The sequence below is a fragment of the Gadus morhua genome, chromosome 9 (assembly GCF_902167405.1).
Source record: "Gadus morhua chromosome 9, gadMor3.0, whole genome shotgun sequence".
In the NCBI taxonomy this organism is placed as follows: Eukaryota; Metazoa; Chordata; class Actinopteri; order Gadiformes; family Gadidae; genus Gadus; species Gadus morhua.
The window spans coordinates 25,313,715-25,334,086 of NC_044056.1; the positions used below are offsets into that span (position 1 = coordinate 25,313,715).

General features: G+C 42.8%; 1 protein-coding gene across 8 annotated transcripts in view; it reads right to left on the reverse strand.

Annotated features, from left to right (window-relative positions):
- LOC115551431 (pleckstrin homology domain-containing family A member 7) overlaps positions 1-19,124 on the reverse strand; it is a 155,564-nt gene extending 136,440 nt beyond the window's left edge. For 7 of the 8 annotated variants that reach the window (XM_030367167.1, XM_030367156.1, XM_030367162.1 and 4 more), the window contains exons 1-3: positions 18,898-19,123; positions 17,854-17,930; positions 16,358-16,415 (exon numbers count right to left, since the gene is read on the reverse strand). In XM_030367167.1, coding sequence (XP_030223027.1) covers positions 16,358-16,415; positions 17,854-17,930; positions 18,898-18,962 — 200 coding nt within the window. In that variant the 5' untranslated portion in view covers positions 18,963-19,123. Of the gene's footprint in view, positions 1-16,357; positions 16,416-17,853; positions 17,931-18,897 lie in introns of all 8 variants that reach the window. The other variant, XM_030367153.1, reaches the window with a different exon arrangement.
- Between the last annotated feature and the right edge of the window lie 1,248 nt (positions 19,125-20,372).

Genomic DNA, 20,372 nt, shown 5'->3' on the forward strand with positions numbered 1-20,372 from the left:
CGCAGTAGTTCACTGAGCTCCGTCGGTACTTTTAAGCACACCGAACTTCACCGCTGTCAAGGAAAGTGGATTTATTGCCTGATTCACGTCTTTGTTAACACTCCGTAAAAGTAGTCCGGTAAGCGTGTCCGGTTGCTAAGCGACGGGACATGGGTGTTTATTAATGAGGTGGCCGCGCGCGTCCGAGATAACTGTAAATGAGTAAGCTACTACTAGTACTTTTGCAGGCTGAACGTTAAAATACTTCTTAACTTAGAGAGATGGCAGCTGCAGTAGTGCGCAATTGGACCTTCGAGGATTCCTGGTCACTAAATTCCCGTTAGACCACTCTCTCCCACCAGTCTTGGCTGCGGACTCGCATCCAAATTCCTCTTGTTTGCGGCGGAGCTTAAGGTAAATATAAAGTTCTGACGAGAAATTGACGTTGCTGCGCTGTCCTCCTCCTTCTTAATTGAAGGAGCAGGCAGAGAAAAGCTCTCTCCTGCTGTGCTTTCATTAAAATCAAATTTAAAATCCCCGATAGTGATAAGACATCCATTATGTCGCCGCCGGTCCAGAGATGTGTCAGGTGTGCGCGTGAGACATAACGGACACTTTTGTTACTGCCATGTATACAGTACATTCGGAACACATTTTAGGAACAGATCTATGCCGCATAGAAATCTATGCGGCATAGATCTGCCATGTAAACGCGGCTACTCACTCTGTACTGTAATAAAAGCGTACAATCTGCTAAAAAATAATCTTGAAAAGATAATATTAGGTTACTAGATTCCCATGGTCCAAAATATATAACATTTGGAACATTAATTTATTTTTCCATTCATGACTTTTTGTAATGAGGCCTAAATGTTTGTTTAAATGCAATTTACCAACAATCATATGGCAGTGTGTTATTTAACAGTATTTGATTTTAAAACTATTATTTTGAATGCAAAATTAGTTTTTTTTTGTTTGCATTTGTAGATGAACATGCAAAATGTCCTGCGTTGTGACCATAACAAGGTCACAACGACACAACACCTCAAATGTAAATTAGAAAGACTAGTAAATTAGTAACATAGAGCAGAGATGTTTGGAGCAGCTAATACATGCCCTGGCATTATTTTGTATGTATTTACTTAGGTTTTCAAAATGCTAAAAGTAATAAAATAATATTTACAGTAAATTTAGTTTTGAAACACAAATGCTTTCCGGCGGTCGATATTTGGACTGGCAGTTACGACAGCCATAGGGGTCTTTTAGCTAAGCCCCCTACCAGGAAGTCCCCCAGGGTGACCAGATACGTTTGTGTGGGACAATGTGGGACACCAATGAATCGAGGTAGTCTAAAATAACATTTATATTCTGCCCCTTTGCTTATAACATTACTATGCTTTGCCATCTGGTTGATTCAGTAGCACATGACAAGCCTGCATATAACAATTTAACAAATATATCTTATTTAAATTGAACTTTTCCAAGTTATCTCAGGTGAGAAAACATAGTAAGCAGGGAGCTTTCATGCAATTTCACAGTGCCTCAAGTCACACACCTGACTGGGTGCAATCAAACAGAACACACAGTCAAGGCCACAATTGTTATTTAAAGTAATGTATTTTAATGTGCCTTTTCTCCAACAACAGAGAGCAACAACCTAACCCCAACACAACTCAAAGCACCACAAGTGTTTGTTTTAAGTACATATGCTGATTATCTGAACAAAACAAACACACTAAACATAACTCACTCAGCTCAGAATCACATAACACACATAAAGGAAATAAATGCGTTTTAAAAAAATCTGCATTTACTGGACAATGACAACTAAAGGCACACCTGGTTATACAATTAGGAATAGGCACTACATAAAATGTAGTGCCAGAAATACAAATCAAAACTGGTCAGGAGGAAACAAAAACTTGTGTTAAACTTGTGCTAAACATAGTAACACAATCAATGCTCTTCCAGTGCCAAGGACAACACCTGGCTGGATTTTTTTCAAAGTTTTGTCCATCAAAAGTCGTTCAGTTCTCTCCATCACAGCAACAACTGCAGGCAGGCCGGGCCCACACAGACAATGCACTTTCAGCACCACAGAAAGCACCTGCCGGTGAAACACTAGAATAGAGCACTGACTTAAAATCTAGCACCGTGCTCAAATCTAGCACCATATTGTGAGCTCAGTGCTCTCAATATTTATATCTATATCTTAGACAATGTATATCTCACCTTTGGATGTCTACTTGGGTCTATACTTTTTACTTGAGTGTGCAGCTTCTAATAAGGCCTTCTGCTTAAGTGCAAAGCTGTAGCATTCGTTAGAACTGTATTCAAAGTTGGTCTTGACTTGAATTTCACTCTTGATAAGCTCCACAGAGCAACGGTTCCTCTGATCAGTCTAGGCTGCAGTCATAAGGGAAAACACTCTTTCTACAGAAGCATTGGTTATGGGGATGCTGAAGGGAAAGGATGCAACAGCAGTCAGATTTCGTGTCTTTGTGCTTTTAAGCATGATTCACTACTCCAGAACAGGAGCTCTTCTCCACAATTTCCTGCTGGCGTGGCAGAGTCATACAGTACTTCTCATACAGTTCATCCATGTCCAGTTCCCCCCTATCTGTAGGGCTTCCACGGCATCACTGAGCTGGGAGAAAGCTACTCTTCAGCGCCAAGCACGCAACATTCTTCTGATGGTTGTTGTCTGTGAAGTTATACCATTTTTCCAGGTAGTTGAGTGCAGTATTGTAGACGTTGGAAAAATCTTGTTTGACTGTTGATGCCTTTTGGTCAGGAAACTGTTAGCCCTGGTCTCTATTCCAAAGAAGGAATCAATTAGTCGCTGTTGGAGCTTTTTCTTGAGAGTGAGCATTATGTCATATAGCTAGCAGATGGTCCCATCCTGTCCCTCCAACAGCAGCACAACATCATGGAAGATCTTCAGTATGTTGTTGAGGAATGCCAGGTAGGCCTGTAGCTTAAAGGAGCATTTCACCGGTGGAGGCATGAATATTAGGGCTGTAACGATACACAAACTCACGATTCGGTTTGTATCACGATTTTTGACCCACGGTTCGATACATCCCACGATTTTTTGAAATTTAAAAAGCATTTTATTTAAGCAACACTTATATACCAATTAACTTAATGTAACATTTAATAACAAATAATTTGGAACACTGAACAGATTTGAGCAGAAAGAATACAATTAAAGTATAGATAAATGAATAAAGAAATAACGTGTGGGAGGATGCTTTTTTTCAACTGTTTGGTTGGTTTAGTCAAATATCCTTATTAGCACTTATTATTAGGCTATGTAGCTTAAATAATGACATAATCAGGCCGTATAGAATGCAACATGTTTAATAGCTTAACTTTCAATAGATGGAGAAAAACCTGAATGTCATGAACGTCGCAATAACGAGGCGTTACGAGTAGCATATGTGTGTGCGCCAGAATGGCAATGTGCGTATGCGTGTGTGAGTGACGTCAGCGAGTGAGTGGACGAGCGAGGAGAGCGAGCGGTAGCGCGTGTGTCTGGTGAAGAAGCGAACGAGTCCGGTAGAATAAAGTACCCATCCTGTCAATAATCGGTGGCCGCTTCATTCCGACCTATAAGCAGACAAACTGCCAGTCAAATCACACAAAACACTAGAGACAGGATCACACAGGCCCCCTCTGGATAAATGTCGTTCATATCGCATATGAGCACTTCGACGGCTGTGGAGAAATGCGATCCTCCGTAGCCACGGAGGATTGCAGTCGCATACTTACGGCATCGATAGGAGGGGGCGCTGTCGGCAGACTATTATTTAGACAAATTAATAGCAAATTTCAATCGGACAATTTGACCGCAGAGTTAGAAAGGGCGTATCGCGCTTCTGCCTTCTCACACCGCGAGACAGTTTCGTGGCTTTGAGTATCGCGATTTTCGGTTTGATACGTGTATCGTTACAGCCCTAATGAATATGTATTGAAATTGGGTCCTTTATGAAGTCGAATAATAAAATAAAATTCTAATTTGGTGCCGTCTTGACCGAGAAAAGGCAGAAAGGGACTTTTTGGCGCTCCCACCATGCACCACCATGCCCAGCTTCGCTGGCCACTCCCGCTTATCTAGATCTCCACCTATCGGACACCTCGCTGTTCCATCTACCAAGCTGATACCGCAAGACTGCTTGAAAATCATTTCACACAACATTTCTGGTGAAGAGTATTAGTTGGGGAACTCAGTGAATTAGTCCTCGTTTGTATTTCTTTCGAAATGGTGAACTTTTGCATGGTGCCATCTTCTATGTCAGATCCAGTACCTTCCGCCATTGTACTTCAGTTTTATTAACAGCCTCTGTTAGCTTAGCTTCAGACGCTGTGGATGTTAGTTTCTGCTGGTGAAGTCCCACCCACTGGCACTGCTCTAATAGGTCTGTAGCGTCAGTGGGTCCCACCCCCTATAGAGGGGTGGGACTAGTGCTTGTAGTCTTACGAGAATCCTCCCCTCTTACACTTCCTATTTACTTCTACGCAAAAATCGCCATATTGCGTCATCTTAAACAGGAAGTGTTGGAGATCGATATGGATCCCTCCAGTCTCTCCAGAAAATAAGGGAATGAGGCACGGCCATTAAAAAATATGAGTGTGTTTCTAACGATACAAAGCTTAATGGAAATGGGTGAAGTTTCCCTTTAAGGGGTTGCCCTCACCATCCTGATCCTGACTTTAAAGTACACATGCAAAATAAATATTAAGGACTTCAAATTTACTGTTACACATTTGTGACTTTAGTGTACGCATAAAAAATCTGCAGTTACAGGTGCTAAAGACTTTTGCTACAATAACACCTTCATAAAAGGTGTTCACAAACTTCGGCTAAGAAAAGGGTAGAGGGAATGCTGGGAGAGCTGGCAGAGACCTTCCGGCGTCATCTGGAGTCAATTCCATCCGATCAATTCAATTGGATGCACCAATCAGCCGAAACGAGTTGAGTTAAAGGAGGAATCAAATGGAAATGATGTGCCAATTCCCCACACAATGTTATGATACACAATAAAAAGCGCTTCGCGGCGCAGATGTTTTTTTTTTTTTAACTGCTTGTGGCGCCCCCCACGTGTCATGAAAAAATTGTACCCCGGGCGGCTGTGTGGGCGCTTCAAGGTCACAAAAGTCCCTATGACCACTGTCAGTCCAGCTGAAGAGATAACCGATATCCCGTCCTTCTTGGATTGAGTTGTTGAAAGTGACCAAGACGTGTTCGAAGTGGGAAAGTCCATCATTGTGAAATATGATGAGAAGCGATATGTGGGCCAAGTGTTGAATATTCAGGGAGAGAAAATACAGGGAAACTGTATGGTTCAACATGGAAAGAAGAATCCCTTTCAGTGGCCTGACAAAGAGGATATTCAGTTTCAAAAACAACAGTATCTGAAAATTACAAATTCACACAATTCTCAAGCAACGACTGTTTAAAAAATGCTGTTACACCCAATTTGTCATCTACCCATATATTCATACAACACAAATAACACCAGTGCGTAACAGGGAGCGAATTTGACACTCACACTGTGTAAGAGTGTGAGTTTACAGAGTGTCGGCCTATTCTCACAATGTCTAAGTCCCGCAGAAGTTCCGCCTGGGATAATTTAAGACAATTTAAATAGAGGTCTAGGGCTTGTCTATGAATGTCCCCGTAATTAGAAGCCATATACAATATTAACTATCTACGTAGCTTCACTGACTATGAATCTCAAAAGGCATACACAGTATAATTATAGCTAGCCTAGCTAGCAGCTAAGTTAATTAGCAAACCTATGCAATGAATCTAACTAGCGGAGAAACAAGGACAGGAAACGAGGACAGGAATGGATTTACATAAACAGTTACCAGATTAAGTAGCAGAAAGTAAGGCAGCTACCAAGTAAACGTGTGATAAATGACAATACTGATCAGAGACTGAAACACTATTCCTCTTGTGTGCCAGTGACCTAATACAGGTCAACCTAATTAGTGTGGTTTCAAAGTAAGCCACGCTATTGGTATCATGTTTTTTGTTTTTCCTTCCGCCAAATTTTCTGTATTTATCTCCTACATTTTTGCCGATAGCAGAATTTTGCATGCGCAAAATGTATACTTTTTGTTTGATACTATTTATAATACTTAATATGGAAAGTGAATGGGGCAAAAATGCTAAAATCAACCACTAAACCTGGGGTGCGTTTCCCAAAACAGTCAGGACGGTAGCATTTCGCAGACTAATTACTAAGCCTAATTGTACTATGCAGCAGCTGAGGTACGAGTGTTTCCCAAAAATCTCCAGCTAACATAGTAATGTGTAGCTGGTCTCTTCGTTGGTTAGCTGCATACTTATCAGCTAATACATGGTGAACAGAATTGAAGGCGGAGTTCAGAGTTGCTCTGAGGCATTCAATCATTCACCGATGGAAGACTAACATACTTTGATATTTAGACTAAGTGCTTGTTATACACTTGGGGTTAATATTCGCCAACTTGACTATGTATAGCCTACTTAACCTTTGTATCAACATTAGAAACAATTTCGGAAATAATTGTTTGTTTGGAAAAATGTTAATGACACTGGCGAATTCATCAGCATAGGCACTATCTACGCAATACATTATAGTTGCTGCAAACAGTTGATACGTTTATGAAAAAAAGATAATTCAAACAATGAATTTGTTGAGAAATTTGCTTTATCTACATTATTCTCTAGGATATGGATAAGTAAATAAATTACTTTTCTCCCAAATTCTGTGCGAGAGTCCAATGTCTGAGTAGTTAGAGCACTCGCCCTGAACAGGTTTGTTTTTTTGCCAACGGTTCAAGCCCTGCCAGAGGAGTCTTGTTTCCTCAGTTCTAATGATAGATGTTTGATGTTTGAAGTCTGTTGATCTCTTTACAGTAGTAGGCTGTATATTTCCCTCCTACAATATTTTGATAGCCTATTCATTAAGACAGGGGGGCAACATCTTGTCTTGTCGCTGCAGTGGATGCATGTTTCTTGATATTCCCACTGCCCAGAACTTACTCCATACTATGAGCTTACTATGTAGGTGAAATGGTTTTGGGGAACACTTTCCTTTTAACTGTTCAGTCCCTAAGAGGTAGGTTGCTAAGGAAGTTAGCAACTATGCTTTTGGGAAACTGACCCCTGAGAGTTGTTCAATACTGGAAGTAAGTAGATCTCCAAAAGTTTTTTTCCCACTATGACCGCAGGGTCATATAACTCATGGTCAAACCCGAGTGATGGGAGATCTATTCAAAAATATGATTATGAGAATGAGCTGCATTTTTCAAGCAATCCCAAGTCTGTTTCAGAGACCCAAGAGGGCTTAATTGTGTTGAGCCCATCGAGGAGCCCATCGAGCCTTGTGCTTATTTAGTATGATTCTTCAAAAGCAATTCCCCTTATTGGAAACACAAAGGAATACCTTGCACTTCCTGCACATCACGTATGTTTTGCTCTTGCAGTCAGATCTGCGACACCTGGATGCATGTTTTTCCTCCACCATCTCTGGAAGATGGATGGCGCCGTAGTGTCTCAGAGCTGCATTTGGCTGTGGTTTCCACTTTTGACGTGGGGGACTGTAGTCATCTTCGCTGTCAAAATAAATCCTTCCCAAACCTGTTGTCATCCATTTGTTGGTACCACTGAACTGCCATAATAACTTCAGTCATTTTTTGTCTTTGTTTTTACCTTTTATGTGCATTTTGAGTGTGAAGTTGTCCTTATATCCTAAGGTCCTCTGAGACCAATCTGTTAATTATCCCAAGAGTAAACACGAAACATGGGAAAGCAGGATTTAGTTAATATGCAACAAATAGCTGGAATAAACTCCCTGAGGAATTAAGACTTGCCCCAACTCTGAGCACCTTTAAAACAAGACTGAAGACTTTTATGTTTGCTTTAGCTTTCTGCTAAATCTTAAATACATTGCACTTTCTAAAAAGCTTTTTTAACATTTTACTCATTTCTTTGCATATGTTTTCTTTTACTTATTTATAATTGTATTTTATTGTCTGACAATGTTTATATGTGAAGCTTTTGAGTCTGCCTTGTGTATGAAAAGTGCTATATAAATAAAGTTCCCTTTCCTTGCCTTGCCTTATGCCATGAGCAGTGCTCATCATGGGCAAGGGGAGAAACCTATTGCACTGATCTTTTTATTGAAAAAAATCTATAGCGAAGCCTCTTTCACCTTCCACCTCCACAATAAGGGCACAAAATGTGACTCGAAAACAAAAGTGATCCCCCTAGTTGTTCTGTAGAGCAGGGGTTCTCAACCACCGGGCCGCGTACCACAGCAGGCCGCAGAGATTTAGAAAATAAGCCTACCTTCAGTAGAAAAGGATCCAATCCTAGACAAATGGCTTGATTTCAAAACATTCTGAGTTTATTTTTCCGCAAGGCACAGGTAACATACTGGCACAATCCGACAGAGACTGATGGGCATGCTGAAATGAAAGGAACCATAATATCGTGTTTTCAAAACAAGTAAACATAGTATTGGAGGTTCAGAAAATATGTTTTTGAAGCTGTTTGCTGGAAATAGCTTTTAGGAAAAAAAATCTCGCCTACCGCTGTTACCCTCTGTTTCAGTCCCTTCAGAATGCGCTGTTTCTGGTGTCTGTAGCTTTAATGCAAATGAGCTGCTGCCCATTGAACAATGAGCTGTCAGACTAAACCAAAGCATGGAGAAGAATAGATTGTTGCCATTTGCGTCTCCTGGAGCTCTTTATCTATATAATATAATTAGCGCTGTCAGTTTAACGCGTTATCAACGGCGTTAACGCAAACCAATTTTAACGGCGTAAAAAAAAATTGTGCGGGATTAACGCTCTTTTGGCTTGGCAAATGTTGCCGTTTTTTCACCTGCTGCCTAGCAACAACTAGTCACGTTAGAAAAACTACAACATTTTACCGGATCTAGCTACACCAGAAAAAAAACAGCAAGCACTCCGCACAAACTTGTTGGGGCAAGCAAGGATACGGAGCGGGTGAAAAACACCTTAAAAGAGTGTGTGTGTTTATTAGGGATGAGTCGGTCGCAACCGATTCGTTCACAACGAACGAATCCCGAACGTGAACGACAAGAACTGGTTCCCCAAAACAAGAAGAACTGGTTCTTTGATTCTTTTTTTTTAACATAAACCAAAAATATGGTCACGTAAATAAAATATACAAACGAACAGAGCTCCGTCTCCCCGCGACTTATATTGATTGAGTCTACAACGTTCTCAAAGATTCAGCCAATGAGAGGTAGCAATGGTGTTGCAATGGCACCTGGGTAAACAAATGACAAGGCGGTACCGTCGAATATGCGCGCTTTCTCTGTCTGACGTATCTTGGGTCATACCATTCGACGTGGGGCCACTCATATATCCCCCTACATTCTTTGGAAAATAGACTTGACCTCCATCTGTTTATTGGATAAACGCATTTCCCAATCCCAGGAGTCTTAGCTCCATTCTACGTCAATTTAAGAACAAACAAAGAAATTAAACTGCAGTTCGTATTTTTTATTTATGACCATGAAAGTTCTTTAATGCCTGAATAATGAATAATTAAATGTAAAGTAAAATAAAATAATAAATGTAAAACCATGAATGAAATATAGAGAGTAAGCAAGTGGTATAAATACTGGTGGGACATTCGGTTAAACTATATAGTATACCTTCTCGATTTTCACGGGGGTTAGAGCCTAAAAGTCGTTTAAATTATGCTCACGGCCGTCTCGCGGGGGGGGGGGGGGGGGCAAACACCAAATGACGTAATCTGACGTAACGAAGGAATCAAAACGAACTAATCAAACAAACGAATCGTTATAGTGAACTGAACTGAAAGAACTAGTTCCCGGAAAATAATCATTTTGCCCATCCCTAGTGTTTATGTGTCACTCTGTTCGAGCCTGCAACAGACTTCAATGTTGTCATTAGCTGTTACGTCTTTCTGACCAATCGCAGTTCAAGGCCCACCTGGGCTGTACCACTTCGGGAGGGGCCGCTCAGTTACTCCCCTCTAGAAAAAAATCTACTTGGTTGTGACGTTGACAGTTTGTTAAGGCAGTGTTGAGTGAGGGAGAGGTTGCAGGTGCACAGCTCAGGCTGCCGGACGGCGCTGCAAGGAACACTGCGGGTCTCTCTTCTTATATCCATATTACCAAATATATTTTATTACTATCCTTTTCAACACTCTCTGATCTCACTAAAAGGCTAGCAGCACGAAATCAAGGGATACTTAGAATAGAAAAAAAAATGCGATTAATCGTGAGCAGGGTTCACGCTAGACTTATCGGACATTTGGAATATCTTCAATTTAATCACCAGAAGTCCACTTAAGTCCATTTAAACGACAAACGAGTCGACACAAACTAAGTTGCTTCAATAACTGCCATTTATTAAATTAGCCTAGGCAAAAAACATAACAGCCATTCTCGGCAAAAATTGTAAACGGGTAAAAAATAATTAATTCGATAATTGCAATTCTTGCAGGCTATTTTCGGCGCAACTTCATGGCATGGAAGAGCTCCGCTGCTTGCGAAAAGTTGAAGTCTTTCAACCCGGCCCAAGGCTCGTTATGCGCATCAGCCTCGTCACCTTTTCCTCAGCTAGGCGGTTTCTGATAGATGTTTTAATCCTGTTTTGGAGAGAAAAGCCTCGTTCCGCAGGAACACTGGGCACGGGGTTTATACTGGCGATTTTGGCCAGCTTTGCCCAGTCGGGAAAGATTTGTGCGTTCACACCAAACGCGACGGGGCGACAAGATCCCATACAAAGTGAACGTAGAGGCGCGTATCGGGCAAATTTTTCGCGAAAGAAAACCGGCGACAAGTTTTGATTTGTCGCGCCACACTTTCGCCATGCACAGGCGAGCGCGTTCACGAGGATTTGTGCCGCGACAAATTCGCTCGAGTTGAAATATTTCAGCTTTGACGCGATTTTTCGCGTGATGACAGCCAATCAGCGTTCAATAGCGTGGCCACTGAGTGACATGTGTATGCATGTGCGGGTGCACTTTGCGTTCATGAATGCACGTTCGTGTTTGCCTCCCTGGTGAGCTCGGCCAGGAACGGCTACTGGTTTTCATATGCTACTGATTAATTCATACATAAATGCAAACTTCTTGCTTCTTTTTCTCGGACATGTGGGCCGTTTATATTTTATTATACCGGCCATGCGTGCGTGCAAACCGGCCAATGTCCGGCTATAGCCGGCTAACGTGAACACTGATCGTGAGTTAACTATGACATTAATAAGATTAATCGCGATTAAATATTTTAATCGCTTGACAGCACTAAATATAATATAATATAATAATATTATGTATGGGTATTTATATAATACTATACCTAATATCACAGCCAAAAGCTACAGTTTGTGTGTGCCTCGGATGATATTATGAATCATAAAGACTGCGTTTGACGTCTCTGGTACTTCCACAACAAGTAAAGACTCGGAGTGGGGGATATCTCAGCCATGGTTGAGAAGAATTGGGGGAAAGGAACTTTGGCCTTGACTCTCTGAAGTCCATGAACCGCGACACAGAGTAGAAAGGGATTGTACTCCGGGAGCTGAGCTGCTGGACTGCCACCGAGCTCCCTGCGCTGTAGCTGCCGGACTGCCACTGAGCTCCCCCTCGCCGGACCTGCCAGCTTCGGCGGCAGTTCAGCTCCCGGAGTACACCCGCCGGAGCAGCCGGAAAGCTTCAGCGGCAGTTCAGCTCCCGGAGTACATCGCCGGAGCTGCCGGACTGCCGCTGGACGGCTTCGACGGCGGCCGGACTGTCGCCGAAGCTAAGGCGGGGGTGGTTCGGCGGATCTTGTTAGAGGACCAATCACAGCCCTTGCCATCTCCGTCCGTACTTAGAGCTAGAGGGTATCCGACCGGGTCTCCGATGACGGAGAGGGCTCTCTGTGTGTACGTACAGCACTATACGGAGTAGTATAAACCAAACTCGTTACTGTGGAAAGGGACTTTCGCGTTACTTTCAAGTACATTCTTAAATGATCAAATGTGCCAAATAATTTGGACCCTACCTCCAACCCTCTTTAACGGAACTCAAAATACATGTTAATGTTCTTGCATGGAAGCATGGAATGCACGGAAGCAAGCAACGTTGAAAGATGTTTGAATTACTTGACACCGACGTCGAGAGGCACTTTGTCCAGGGCATAATGTGCATTCACGATTACACACGTTCCTTTAATTTCTCGGAGGGAAAGTAACACAATCCACTTCTATTTAAAGAAGGCTGTTTTGGGATTATTTTGGCTCACCATTCCTGTTCCTTGTTGACTCAATTGTGCCGTTGTGTTTCCGACTAATTGCGTGCTTTCGAGTTTTTGTAAACAATACCCACCCAACTCTACCTCTGATTGGCTTACCGTGACATGTTATTCTACCTCAACCAATCGTTATCATTAATGTGATTGTCTCGTGCCCACTAACCAAGGAAGGAACAGTAAAGAGAGAGAGAGCTCCAGTTAGTTTGATGAAAAAACTGCTTCAATTATAGTAACTTTTTTTGGAAGTAACGGTAACGGCGTTAGAATGGTGGGAAGAGTAATCAATAAGATTACTCGCACGGATCTTCGAATCTGCACGAACCACACAGATCCCCAAAATTATGGATAAAAAAAAGGAGACTTGCACCGAAAATCGCGCCGTTTGCATGTCTGACCATCACCTGACTTCCAAAATGTAAACAAAAGCACGTTGCCGAAAAAACAGGAACACAAAAATATCAGGATAACTAACAGTAACCCCCCCTCTTACGGACGCCTCCTGGCTTCTTAACAGGAGGAACTGGATGTTCCTCAAGAAAGTCTTTAATGAGTGGATGGTCCATAATGTCCCGAGCTGCAACCCAGAACCTTTCTTCTGGACCGTAACCCTAGTCCAATAGGAACTTGGGCCGCGGCCTTGGCGGCAGACATCAATGGCGAACAGTGAAGGTCTCTGAGCCATCAATGACTCGTGGTGGAGGGGGCTGGGGGGCGGGGCAGAGCTCCGGAACCCTGCTATAGAGGTTGAGGAACCCTGCTATAGAGGTTGAACCCTGCTATAGAGGTTGAACCCTGCTATAGAGGTTGAACCCTGCTCTAGAGGTTGAGGAACCCTGCTATAGAGGTTGAACACTGCTATAGAGGTTGAACCCTGCTCTAGAGGTTGAGGAACCCTGCTATAGAGGTTGAACCCTGCTATAGAGGTTGAACCCTGCTATAGAGGTTGAGGAACCCTGCTATAGAGGTTGAACCCTGCTATAGAGGTTGAACCCTGCTAAAGAGGTTGAGGATTCCTGCTATAGAGGTTGAGGAACCCTGCTATAGAGGTTGAGGAACCCTGCTATAGAGAACCTTTCATTGATGTGATTGTTTCAGAGAACTGTCATCTTCTTTGATGAAGTCGTCCCTGATCAGACGCCTCAGAGGGAAGGAGGGTGTAGGACACACAGGGTACAGGGTCCACAGGGACCTCCTAGTGCAGGAGCAGAACCTGCAGCCTCCTCGCTAGACATCTCTTAATCCTGTATGGTTCACTAGGATGATCAACACAAGGTTCCCATCATAGAGCCACTGTTGGACAGTTACAGGTAAGCAGAAGCCATGGCGTTCTTCAATAAATAAAAACTGTGTTGTCCTTTTGTTTTTTCTCTCCGTCTCCGTCTCCCTCTCTCTGCATTCCTGGGATAGGTTTATCTCTCTTTCATGAGATTTGTCCCTTCCCCTTCATGCTGGATGCCCCCTGCTGAGGGGGGGCTTAGTACTCTTCAACAAACACACATAGAATACAAACATACGTGTGTGCGTGAGTGTGTGTGAGTACAGACAGAGTGAGAGACATTCCTCAACATTGATCTCCCTTACCAACATGTTGTTTGAGCAGGAAACAAGAGTCTTGAGGAATGATGGGTTGCAAGTGAGTGGACAACTCTGTTTGTAATGGGAGAGTGTGAGTAGGTGAGGGAGTGAGTGAGCCTCACAAGCGACAAATGTCAGTATGCAAACAGCCTCAGGCAGTATCTTGGGTCATCTTAGTATTAGTAACATTGCAGACGCGTTTACCGATGGACTACAGTGAATTCAGGGCACATGTATGCATGGGGGAGAGGGCGTCTGGCTAAAGACTACAGGTGGCATGTGGACCTGCAGGGGATCAAACCCATAATCTTCGGGCTACGAGTTGAGGGCACACCGAAACTACTCGGCCCTTTACCAAGCATTGTTTGTTTTAGATTTAAAAGATCACTCCATCTGGATGCTTTTTTAATATTCACTTTATGTTATATTCTGTTAGCATGTTATGTGCTTGATATAATGTTTAAATTCGATAGTTATCCTGTTTATAACGCTGTTTATCTACACCCTGGTGAATGCTTGTTGTTCAAACACCAAACAAACCAGGAAACAAATCAATTAGGGTTACCAAAGATCAAACTACTTAATGGCATCAATCAAAAAGTTTGTCTCTTCATTCATTAACCCACCAGTTCCCCAGTCATCAAATCTGTTGAGCAGTGAACAACCTGGATATTTAATCCTTCAACTGAATGAAGCGCAGCCTCATTGGATGGTCTGCTCTGTACACAGAGCAGTGAGCTGCCAGGACTAACTGTACCAGTAGAGCAGTGAGCTGCCAGGACCAACTGCACACAGTAGAGCAGTGAGCTGCCAGGACCAACTGTAGACAGTAGAGCAGTGAACTGCCAGGACCAACTGTACACAGTAGAGCAGTGAGCTGCCAGGACCAACTGTACACAGTAGAGCAGTGAGCTGCCAGGACTAACTGTACACAGTAGAGCAGTGAGCTGCCAGGACCAACTGTACACACTAGAGCAGTGAGCTGCCATGACCAACTGTACACAGTAGAGCAGTGAACTGCCAGGACCAACTGTACACAGTAGAGCAGTGAGCTATCAGGACCAACTGTACACAGTAGAGCAGTGAGCTGCCAGGACTAAATGTACCTGTAGAGCAGTGACTAAGGAATGACGAACATCCTCCTCTGACTCTGAACTGTTTGGTTTCAAGTAGAAAAGACAACTGTCCAAGGCCAGATCCAGCACCTTCTATCTCTTCAAGCGCAATTCCGTAATTCCGACCCATAAAATAAGCCCTCAGACACTTTTTTCCGGTGATAATGGATAAAAGAGCTTGCCCAAAGTAGCCCGGAGCAATCTAACAGCCCAAATGCTTTCCATGTTATTGGCTAGGGGCACAGCGAACGCTTCCAAATCTGCATTTTTTAACCACTAATATTGCTCAAAATAGCACCAAACCTCGGCAGTAGCATGATAGGGTCCCTACATATAAAAGAAAGCATAAACAACTTAGTTAGCGTACCAGGAGTTTATTAAAAAAGACTGTTTTCGAAGTCTGTGCCTTACCGGTAGGTCCATGTTTCCAGGAAGTCCACACAAGTCGATTACCGGCTACCGTGAATAATATAATAGAGGCGCCAACATATTTAAAACTGACAAGTATCAAGAGGGGGGATTTATTTTGAGCAATATTATTGGTTAAAAAATGCAGATTTGTAAGCGTTCGCTGTGCCCCTAGCCAATAACATGGAAGACATTTGGGCTGTTACATTCCTCCGGGCAACTTTGAGAATCTCTACTTGATTATCAACGAAAAAAAGGGTCTAGAGGGCTTATTTTATGGTTCGCCGGACACTTTCAGTCGCTTACAAGCAATTATTATCTGGTCATCCCTCGAACTAAACTGAACTAATCTAATCTGAACCAAACTAAATCTGAGCTAAACTAAACTAATCTGAACTAAACTAAACGTAGTTGAGCTGAACTAAACTGAATATCTGAAGAGACTGAATAAAAGTTTCCTTCAACATTTTCAAATGTAACCTTATTTCCTTAAAAAAAATAAAAAGAATTAAAAAAAACTCAGTTCTAAAATGATTACAGTCCACACCTGAATCACTTGGCAAGGATCACAAGACCAAAGTCCTCTGTGTGTGTGTGTGTGTGTGTGTGTGTGTGTGTGTGTGTGTGTGTGTGTGTGTGTGTGTGTGTGTGTGTGTGTGTGTGTGTGTGTGTGTGTGTGTGTGTGTGTGTGTGTGTGTGCGTCTTTTCCTAGAGAAAAGACTATAACTACTATTTCCTCGTGGTTGCTTAAGCACATACAAAATCATGTGGTTTACTGTTTACTTTGCTAGTAGAGGAAGTTAGTGAGTGAGTAGCATTAGGTCGGTAACACACACCGGTAACCAGCAGGCCAACATGCAATGCTTCAGTGAGCTGGACACTGCTCACTGCATCTCATTTCAACTTGTATTATCCAATAAAGTGTTCTCTATATTTATCTATACCAACAAAAGTATTATCAGTAAATAAAAAAGAAATGCTTACTTGATGAGGTAACTCGCCCCGTCGTCCGTGAATCCTTCCTCCCATCCCTGAGGTAGGTCTGGAACGTAGGAATAAGACCGCGGAGTGTCAGCTGAAGGTTTTCTGCTTCCTCTAAAGCCTCCCCTATAAACACCAACATGTGAACAGCTACCAACATGTGAACAGAGCCAACCACCATGTGAACAGTGATCAACACTAGAACAGCTACCAACATGTGAACAGCTACCAACATGAGAACAGCTACCAACATGTGAACAGTGATCAACATGTGAACAGTGACCAACATGTGAACAGCTACCAACATGAGAACAGCTACCAACATGTGAACAGTGATCAACATGTGAACAGTGACCAACATGTGAACAGCTACCAATATGTGAACAGTGACCAACTTGTGGACAGCGACCAACATGTGAACAGTGACCCACATGGGAACAGCAACCAACATGTGAACAGCTATCAACGAACATGTGAACAGTGACCCACATGTGAACAGCAACCAACATGTGCACAGCGACCAATATGTGAACAACGACCAACATGTTAACAGTCACCAACATGTGAAGGGTCACCGACATGTGAACAGTCACCAACATGTTGACACCGACCAACATCTGAAAAGATGACATGTGACTGTCACCAACATGTGACCAGCCACCAACATCTGAACACCTACCAACATGTTAACAGTGACCAACATGTGAAAACCGACCAACATGTTAACAGTCACCAACATCTGAACAGCTACCAACATTTGAATAGCTACCAACATGTGAACAGCGACCAACATGTAAACATTCAACAACATGTGAACAGTCACCAACTTGTGAACACTGACAAACATGTAAACAGTTACCAACATGTGAAGTGTAAGCAAAATGTGAAGTGTCACCAACATGTGACAGTCGCAAACATGTGAACAGTCACCAACATGTAAACAGCTATCAATAAGTAAACAGTCACCGACATGTGAATAGCTATCAACATGTGAGCACCGACCAACATGTTAACAGTCACCAACATCTGAACAGCTACCAACATGTGAGCATCTACCAACATGTGACCAGTCACAATCATTTGAATAGCTACCAACATGGGAACAGCGACCAACATGTGAACAGTGACCAACATGTGAACAGTGACCAACATGTTAACAGTCACAAACATCTGAACAGCTACCAACATGTGACCAGTCATCAACATTTGAATAGCTACCAACATGGGAACAGCGACCAATATTTGAACAGTCACAAACATTATAACAGCTACCGACATGTGAACAGCGACCAACATGTGAACAGCTACCAACATGTGAACAGTGAGCAAGAGATGAAAAGCTACCAACGTGTCAACATCGCCCATCATGTGAACAGCTATCAAACATGTGAACTGGGAACAGCGACCAACATGTGAACAGCGACCAACATGTAAACAGTCACCAACATGTAAACAGCTACCAACATGTGACCAACATGTGTAACACACCAGCCGTCTACCTGAGCGCATCATGTGTCCGGAGTTGACGGATTCTCCAGAGCGGGGATGAAGCCATGTAGTACGGAGCTCCTCATCGCTGCGGGAGAGAAACAGCTGTTACACCAGAGAGACACTATACTAGTATACACTATAATACTACCTCAGGGTAAACACCTGTTACACCAGAGGGACATTATAGGCCTACTACCATACACTATAATACTACCTCAGGCTAAACACCTGTTACACCAGAGGGACATTATACTACTATACACTATAATACTACCTCACGGTAAAAACCTGTTACACCAGAGGGACATTATACTACTATACACTATAATACTACCTCAGGGTAAACACCTGTTACACCAGAGACATTATACTACTATACACTATAATACTACCTCACGGTAAACACCTGTTACACCAGAGACATTATACTACTATGCACTATAATACTACCTCAGGGTAAACACCTGTTACACCAGAGACATTATACTACTATACACTATAATACTACCTCACGGTAAACACCTGTTGCACCAGAGACATTATACTACTATGCACTATAATACTACCTCACGGTAAACACCTGTTACACCAGAGACATTATACTACTATACACTATAATACTACCTCACGGTAACACCTGTTACACCAGAGAGACACTATACTACCATACTCTATAACACTAGGCCTACCTCAGGGTAAACACCTGTAACTCCAGAGGGACACTATACTAGTATACACTATAATACTACCTCAAGGTAACACCTGTTACACCAGAGACACTATACTACTATACACCATAATAATACCTCACGGTAAGAGGAACACTATACTACTATACACTATAATACTACCTCACGGTTCCACCTGTTCCACCAGAGGGACATTATACTACTATACACTATAATACTACCTCACGGTAAACACCTGTTACACCAGAGACACTATACTTTGCACTAATAATACTACCTCACGGTAACACCTGTTACACCAGAGACACTACGCCTAACAAAACAGAAGTCTCGCTACTGGGTCTGGTAAAGATCTCGTCTTACTTGATGAAAAACACCCTGCCGTCCCCACACACTCCGTAGGACCAGTGCTCAGGTAGATCCGCCATGGTCCGGCTCCGGGGTCATTCTCTCTCGTCTCCTTCTCTCCGGGAGTCTCCTCGGTGCTCCCGGCTGAGCGGCCGTTAAAGGAGACGGCGTCAGGGTTAAAGGAGACGACTGAACGACTCCGCTCGTCCTTTTCCGTCCGCCGACAGTAATGGCAGGAGGTTTAGATGATGGATCTGCTGAGACGTGATGTGACGATGCAGATATCGCGAGGTTGGGCCGTCCTGACTCCCTGCTGTCAACGCAAGCAAATAAGCCTTCACCTGTTGTGTTTTAAATCTGTCTTTAGTTGCTTTACTTTTAAGCAAGCCAAATCATTTGAATTCCTATTTATAATATTTATTTATCCTACACCTCTTTCACATTTCAATCATTTGGACAAACCGATAATTATTTGCATTATTGATGAGCTGAAGGCAGGTATATAATAGCCATGGGAAACTCTAGATCTCGCGAGTTCGCATTTAAGATACATTCTCTACCCCAGCAGGATGCTGTTAACCCTTAAACCAGAACTACCAAACCATAACATCTCACCTCCCCTATAGGCCCAATCTGGACGATATACAACTCTCTAAATGTTGAACTATAGAAATATCTCTTACTGTGGCAAATCTCACCTTATTTTACCCAGCCCCATGTTAAAGAAGCATCTTAACTGTTTCACTTGAAGAGAGACGTGTGGTGGTCTGGCGACCAGGTGGGTCTGAGGAACATGTGTTCCTCTCCTCAGCTGGTGGTTAGCGTAATAAGCCCCTTGGAGTGTGTGTCACCCATGGGGTGAGCTCATGGGTGACATGTAGACTGCTGAGCGGACATGTGGGAGCCTGCATGGGCCATGAAGGAAAAGGTAGAAAGCTTGTAGCCTACTCTTCTTTGCTGTTGCTCTCGCCAACAAAGGGGGTTTATAATGCACCACATGTGATGTAATGTTTGTTTGGAACAAAATGTCGGCCTAACATGATATTATTATGTTTTGAACGGTTCAATCTGCTTTATAATTTTAGAATAGACACTGGGCATTAGATTATGTATACTTTCCTTCTTCCTCCTTACCTGCAGTAGCTCATGTGAGTGATGAAGTTGTGCGACCTCACATTACTTCATAAAGCCGATCCCTAGGGAGGGAACACTGAACAAAGGATTAGACAAATGATTGTTTTCACCTCCCTTCTGAAATACCTCAGGGTCTGTCGGTAATGTTAGAGTATGCAGTGTTGTGTTGTTGTAGATTGTCCTGTCTATAGTTAGATGTTTAATGAAGGCCTCTGCACCTCACAGATCTCTGAATATCCTGTCTATAGAGCGTTCATGAGATGTGAGCTCTGAAACGCTCCATTAAAGACATGGAGGCTAAGGAACCTAGAATATTATGATACTATTATTTAAGCAATAGATCACGCCAGGCTGTG